General features: G+C 36.0%; 1 protein-coding gene across 2 annotated transcripts in view; it reads left to right on the top strand.

Moving 5' to 3' along the window:
• The window catches only part of mrc1b (mannose receptor, C type 1b), a 12,950-nt gene continuing 6,864 nt past the window's right edge, over nucleotides 1-6,086 (top strand). Inside the window, exons 1-17 of one of the 2 annotated variants that reach the window (XM_052548376.1) lie at nucleotides 1-160; nucleotides 345-728; nucleotides 1,647-1,823; nucleotides 2,000-2,152; nucleotides 2,276-2,389; nucleotides 2,694-2,831; nucleotides 2,958-3,137; nucleotides 3,253-3,410; nucleotides 3,553-3,669; nucleotides 3,788-3,903; nucleotides 4,110-4,258; nucleotides 4,346-4,545; nucleotides 4,632-4,753; nucleotides 5,101-5,182; nucleotides 5,281-5,431; nucleotides 5,773-5,808; nucleotides 5,905-6,071. In XM_052548376.1, coding sequence (XP_052404336.1) covers nucleotides 97-160; nucleotides 345-728; nucleotides 1,647-1,823; nucleotides 2,000-2,152; nucleotides 2,276-2,389; nucleotides 2,694-2,831; nucleotides 2,958-3,137; nucleotides 3,253-3,410; nucleotides 3,553-3,669; nucleotides 3,788-3,903; nucleotides 4,110-4,258; nucleotides 4,346-4,545; nucleotides 4,632-4,753; nucleotides 5,101-5,182; nucleotides 5,281-5,431; nucleotides 5,773-5,808; nucleotides 5,905-6,071 — 2,508 coding nt within the window. In that variant the 5' untranslated portion in view covers nucleotides 1-96. The remainder of the gene's footprint in view (nucleotides 161-344; nucleotides 729-1,646; nucleotides 1,824-1,999; nucleotides 2,153-2,275; nucleotides 2,390-2,693; nucleotides 2,832-2,957; nucleotides 3,138-3,252; nucleotides 3,411-3,552; nucleotides 3,670-3,787; nucleotides 3,904-4,109; nucleotides 4,259-4,345; nucleotides 4,546-4,631; nucleotides 4,754-5,100; nucleotides 5,183-5,280; nucleotides 5,432-5,772; nucleotides 5,809-5,904; nucleotides 6,072-6,086) is intronic. The other variant, XM_052548377.1, reaches the window with a different exon arrangement.

Below are 6,086 nucleotides of genomic sequence, written 5' to 3'. Positions count from 1 at the left end.
TCCGCATAAGCAAATGTGAGACTGCAGAATCTCAGCCAAAGACAGACGATGACACTGGAATGAACCTAGCAGCAGCACAAAATACATGTTGTCAAGATGAAAATAATAACAGTAGTGATTTTGCTCATATTAAATCTAGAAAATTGCTTTGCACAGACCGGTATGTATTTTTACTTTAATCAAACTGAAAAATAAATGGCATTTTTAATCATGCTTTTTGTTGTTGAAAATAGTATTATTTGTTGTGGGAAAAAATGCTATATAGCACATTGTATATGTTTAAATAACAACAATATGATCATCTCATAATTATTATTATTATTATTATTTTTGTGTGTGTGCAGCAGGAAGCTTTCTTATATATAATGTGGACCTTAACAAATGCATGAGCAACTCCCTGGATCTAATTTCCACTTGTGACCAAAACAGTAACTTACAACAGTATCGCTGGACTTCAAAGAATCTAATTTTGAACACTTATACAAAGAAATGTCTTGGAGTAGGAAGTAAAACAGTGGGCAAAAAACTGCAGTGGCTGATTTGTGACAATGACAGTGATCTGCTGAAGTGGGAATGCCACGATGATACATTGCTTGGCCTAAAGAATGAGTCTCTGTACCTGGATGTAAATGATTATGGTATGCTCATGATCTCTAAAGACACTGGAGCGAAGAGCAAATGGACAATTCATGGATCACAAAACAGCATTTGCTCCAAGCCTTATGAAGGTATGTGTCTTAATGTTTCTATTGAACTTTTTCATTTTCTATGAAAATGTATGTTTTACCGAATAATGTTGAAATAAAACATTCATTCCCAACCTTTTTTGACCTCATTAGAAAGTCTCTAGTATATGTTCCCCTCCTAACAAGTATTACTGTATGCTCACTAATTTTATTCAATTGCTCATTATTGCGACTTGTAAACAAATATAAATCCAATCTGTTTTTGACGACTCAGGTTGCGTCTCCCTTTAAGGAGACAATTTTCACACAATTTTCCAGCAGTTCAGTCCGTGGTCATTACTAGTCTTATAAGTTAGTTATCAGTTTTTTCTTTAAGACTGGTCATAAATTTTTTTTTTTCAGTTGCATAAAAATATATATTTGAATCTGAATAGTAAGTTATTCATTGGCATGTGAACAATGAACATAGTGATTATGTGGTCGTGGTTATGTTTTCACAAAAAAAAAAAAAAAAAAACTGTGTCATCAATTCTGTTTGAAAGGCTTTAAAATAACAAAATCAAAACATTTCCAAGTACTCTTGAAACCTGAGTACATTATGTAGCTGTAGATGTACATGTCCATGTATATGTAATAGTTTATTCTGATTGGTCAATCACTGCATCGATATTTGAATATTTTCTGATATTTGCCATAATCCAAGGTAACACTGTATACTGTATGAGTGATTGGGTAAGGGACCTAAAGGAACTGGTTTGTTAGTATATACTATTACTACCTTTAATACCAATGCAACTGATTTATAATATACATTTTTGACTACAAAATAATTTCCAATATTAATCAATTTAATTTATTGCAAATTTAAATGTGTTTTCGTGCATAATCTGATCATTTCACCAGCAAGACAATTAATGGCACAAATAACAGATTAACAGACTCTTACATTTTATTTTACAGAATTGTACACCATTGGTGGGAATGCATTTGGACGCCCATGCCAATTTCCTTTTCTTTATGAAAATAAATGGTATGCTGATTGTACCAAAATTGATACACCAGATCAACGTCTATGGTGTTCTGTTGAGACAAACTACGGTGAAAATCAGCTGTGGGGCTACTGCCCAACACCTGACAGTAGGTTTATTTCCTATTCACTTTACATTTCAATTGTTACCTGCATGATCAATATTAAATCTTTGAGGCTACAATTGTTACTTGTCCATCACGGAAGACTAAACTAATAAATAATATATATATTCTAACAATGAAACATTAGCTTGCACCTACTGATGTGTAGTGATGTTTTGCAGATACTTTCTGGACCAAACATCCTCTGACAAACGTCTATTACCAAGTGAATACTGGGTCGGCCCTGACATGGTACCAGGCTAGAAAGAGCTGCCAGCAGCAAGGTGCGGAGCTGCTGAGTGTCTCTGAACCTCACGAACACACCTTTATTGCAGGTACAGTCCCATCAAAAAAATTGTCTGAATGGAACTATTCATCAACTAAATGCACTAATGTAATATTGATGAATGTCTAGAAATATCCAAAGAATAAAACATTAAGAAAACTGCTTTGTCTAGGAATTGTCCAGATGACGCAAAATACACTATGGACAGGACTCAATAAATTAGATTTAACCAGTGGATGGCAATGGAGCAATGGACAGCCGTTACGCTATCTGAAATGGCTCAGTGGTAAGACCATCTTTCAGTCAAATGATTCAGTCTCACTGAATTAATCTAGCTCAATTAGAAGAGTATAATACCAACAACACTAGTTTGATTCCCAGTTATCAAATAATCAGATACAAAGGAATGTGTACATTAATAAATGTTAATGCAGCATGATGTGAGAGACCTCCACTATTCATTTAATAACCATGTTTTTGGCCTGAAATGAACAACTAAATGAACAACAACAACAACAACAACAAAAAGCATTGACTAGCTAACTGGGCGTATTACTTGACTGAAATGATCATTTCTTTCTTTGTTGAAGGATACCCAACCACACAACCAGGCTACAATTGTGGTGTCATGAAAAATGCTTTTGGTTCTGAATGGTCAAATGAACCTTGTTCTGAAAGACATGGATATGTCTGCCAAAGAGGCCATTCTGTTCCAACTCTTCCACCAGGTAGGCTTCCCAGCGTATTCCCAGTGAATTTTGGTAAATGTCTATGGTATCCAAAATGTTGGTATACTCTACCATACTGTTCTGTATACGGTGTTGGTAATGTGTTATCTTTGTCGTTTTGGACAGTGGTGGACACTGGTTTTTGCCATAGCCCCTGGATTCCATATTCAGGCAACTGTTATCTCCTTCATCGCAATAAGCACACATGGCTGGATGCACGAGACTCCTGTCTGCGAGAAGGTGGAGACCTGCTGAGTATTCTCAGCAAAGAAGAGCAAAGCTTTGTCATCACACAGCTTGGATACTGTACGTTTTGATCATTTAAATACAGTTTTAACAGTGTTGTTGTAAAAAAAAAAAAAAGGTATAGAAGTCACCCCATATAAGGTTGCTAGTCGGTCATCTACATCTCTATTCTCAGTGAAAACAGACGAGCTGTGGATTGGTTTCAATGACCGTAAAACGCAGATGCTGTTTGAGTGGAGTGACCAGTCTAGCATCCCGTTTGCCTCATGGGAAGTGAGTGAGCCGAGTCACAATGCTGTCTATGCCGAGGACTGCGTGTTAATGAGAGGAGAGGTAATAGCTTCACAAGTAAAAAGCATTTACTAAAAACATTTTGCACACTATTTGAGAAGTCATCTTAAATTTGTGTTGCATAGTTTTTCTCATAGCATTATGGATCGCTGAACTGAACATATGCGTCATGTTTCTTATTTAGGAGGGAAAGTGGGCCGATGATATTTGTGAAAGCAAGTATGGATTCATCTGTAAGAAGAAGGCCAGTTCTAAAGCCTCGAATAATGACACAGTTATCACAAGTCCCGGATGCAGAACGGTATGTATTGTAATTTTAAGAAAATTGGCTAAAATTCTAGAATTATGTCTTGTAGTTATGTTCTTTGTCATCAGGTGGTGAAATGTATTCACTGATGGCTGTCTTATTTTTTGAGAAGGGTTGGACCAGGTATGGGTACTACTGCTATATGGCAGGATCCGAGACTAAGACCTTTGAAGAAGCAAAACAGATGTGTGCAAAAGATGATTCCCAACTGGTTGATATTTCATCCAGGTCAGATCACTTCCTTCAGTTACACGCTTTTTGTCCTTTCTACACCTGATAAGGAATTCTTAATACATTGACTAAAATCTTGAAGCAATTAAAAAAAAACTTTTCAAAATGTATGTTTAAAATATATATCATATTTAAAAGCTATGAATAGTATTCAGTGTTGTTTTCTTCTTTTTCAAAATACTTAATCTGTTTTTCCCCATTAGAGTAGAAAATGCATTCCTTGTTAGTCTAGTTGGAGCGCGGCCAGAGAAGTACTTCTGGATCGGATTGTCAAATCAGAGGGATCTGCACAATTTTGAATGGACCAACACTAAGGAAGTCCCATATACTCATTTCAACGCTGGGATGCCAGGTACTGTACTCAATGTCAATGAAATTATTGTGTTTTTGGTTTCTCATAATTACAGGATGACAATTTAGAAATCTTTAAAAAAATTAGGAAGAAAACAAGGCTGTGTAGCCATGACAACTGGACTTGTTGCGGGGCTTTGGGATGTGCTCAGCTGCTCAAATAAGGAAAAATACATCTGCAAGCACATAGCCGATGGACTAGTTACAACTCTAGCCCCACCAACCACAACAGAATTGGCCTGTCCCAAAGGCTGGAGCTCACTTTTGTTAAGAGACTTTTGTGCCAAGGTAAAACAGGCTTTTTAAGTTATTTAGATAAATTTGATATTTAAACAAAATAAAAGACTAGCCGACTGATTTCTCTTTTCTGGCAGAATTTTGATGTACCTCGGAGCCAAAAGAAGACTTGGGATGAAGCTCTTGACTTCTGCCGAGAACTTGGCGGTGATCTCCTGAGTATCCATCATGAGGTTGATCTTTCTGAGACACGAAGACGGTAATATTTATCATTACCTTTGCATAATGATAGCTGAAGAATGTCCAGCTAATGGAATAACTTGTTTAACATGATCAATAGCAAACATGTATTTCAGTCAGGTGACACTGACCATCAGCGGCCATAATTCACAATAATTACCCATAATTAAGCCACAGTTCATCTCTATACACTTGCTTATATGTCAATGAATATTATATTTGTCTTCGTGTCTTTCTTGTGGTTTTGTATTCCATGCCATTACTTTGATAAACTGTGAAATGGTAAATGAGAAGAAAAGTCACATGACTGAAAAAGATTCATTCGTAAATGAACGCTAAACAAATAAATAAACTATGTGGTTTTAGTGGTTATAGAATGGATCCATCATGGATTGGTTACAGAATGTACGATCCCGCTGTGGGTTTTGTTTGGAGTGATGGTTCTTCGGTGAGTTCATAAAGAATTTGTTAAAAGACAACAAATGCTACGTACATAGAATTCACAGTTGATGTCATTTTGGTTTTTCTAAATCTACTCTCTTTCAGTCCTCCTTTCAAAGCTGGGCTACTGATGAACCAAATAATTACAACAACATTGAAAATTGTGTTGAAATGAGTTTAAAGTGGAACGGAGATGGAGCATGGAATGACGTCAACTGTCTAGACAAGAAGGACTGGTTCTGTCAGATTCAAAAAGGTACAACATCAACGTCAATCTGGCTAAAGTCTAATTCTATCATTACTCAATTGAAAATAAAATATGGTCACAGTTTATTTTAAGATCCCATTCTCGCTTTTAACAAATATCCATTAACTTTGAGTTTGCCTCAATAAATTCCTAATCTGCTGCTTATTAACAGCTAGTAAGGTAGTAGGATTAGGAATGTAGAATATTTACTTTATAAGTAGCCTACTAATATGTTAATAAAAGGCACGAGTTAAGAGTGAGAATTGGTCAATATAGGCTACTAAAGTGTCACGGAAAATTATATTTTTTAATTCAATACATGACAGCTAACTGCTATGCTTTGTTTTTAGGAAAGATACCAAAGGAAGTAAATATTACAGATCCAGGTAAGTCTTGCACAAATGTTTTTGTTTGTTTTTGCCACAGTGATGGGGTAAATGAGGAACTCCAATTAAAAAAACATGTATTTCTTTTTATTTAAGTTTATAATAAAACAGAGGATGGCTGGATTCAGTTCAAAGGCAGCCAGTACTATGTGTCTAAGTATTCATCAAAGACTACGAACGATGCTCGGAAATTCTGTAAGAAATCACATGGCGATCTTGTGGTTATCAAAGATGAGGACGAGCGGGTGTTCCTTTGGCATCAGGTATGAGGGCTGAGT

Source organism: Carassius gibelio, chromosome B2, assembly GCF_023724105.1.
Source record: "Carassius gibelio isolate Cgi1373 ecotype wild population from Czech Republic chromosome B2, carGib1.2-hapl.c, whole genome shotgun sequence".
NCBI lineage: Eukaryota > Metazoa > Chordata > Actinopteri > Cypriniformes > Cyprinidae > Carassius > Carassius gibelio.
The sequence above is the reverse complement of the archived record's forward strand: the minus strand, read 5'-3'. Positions and strand labels throughout refer to the sequence as shown.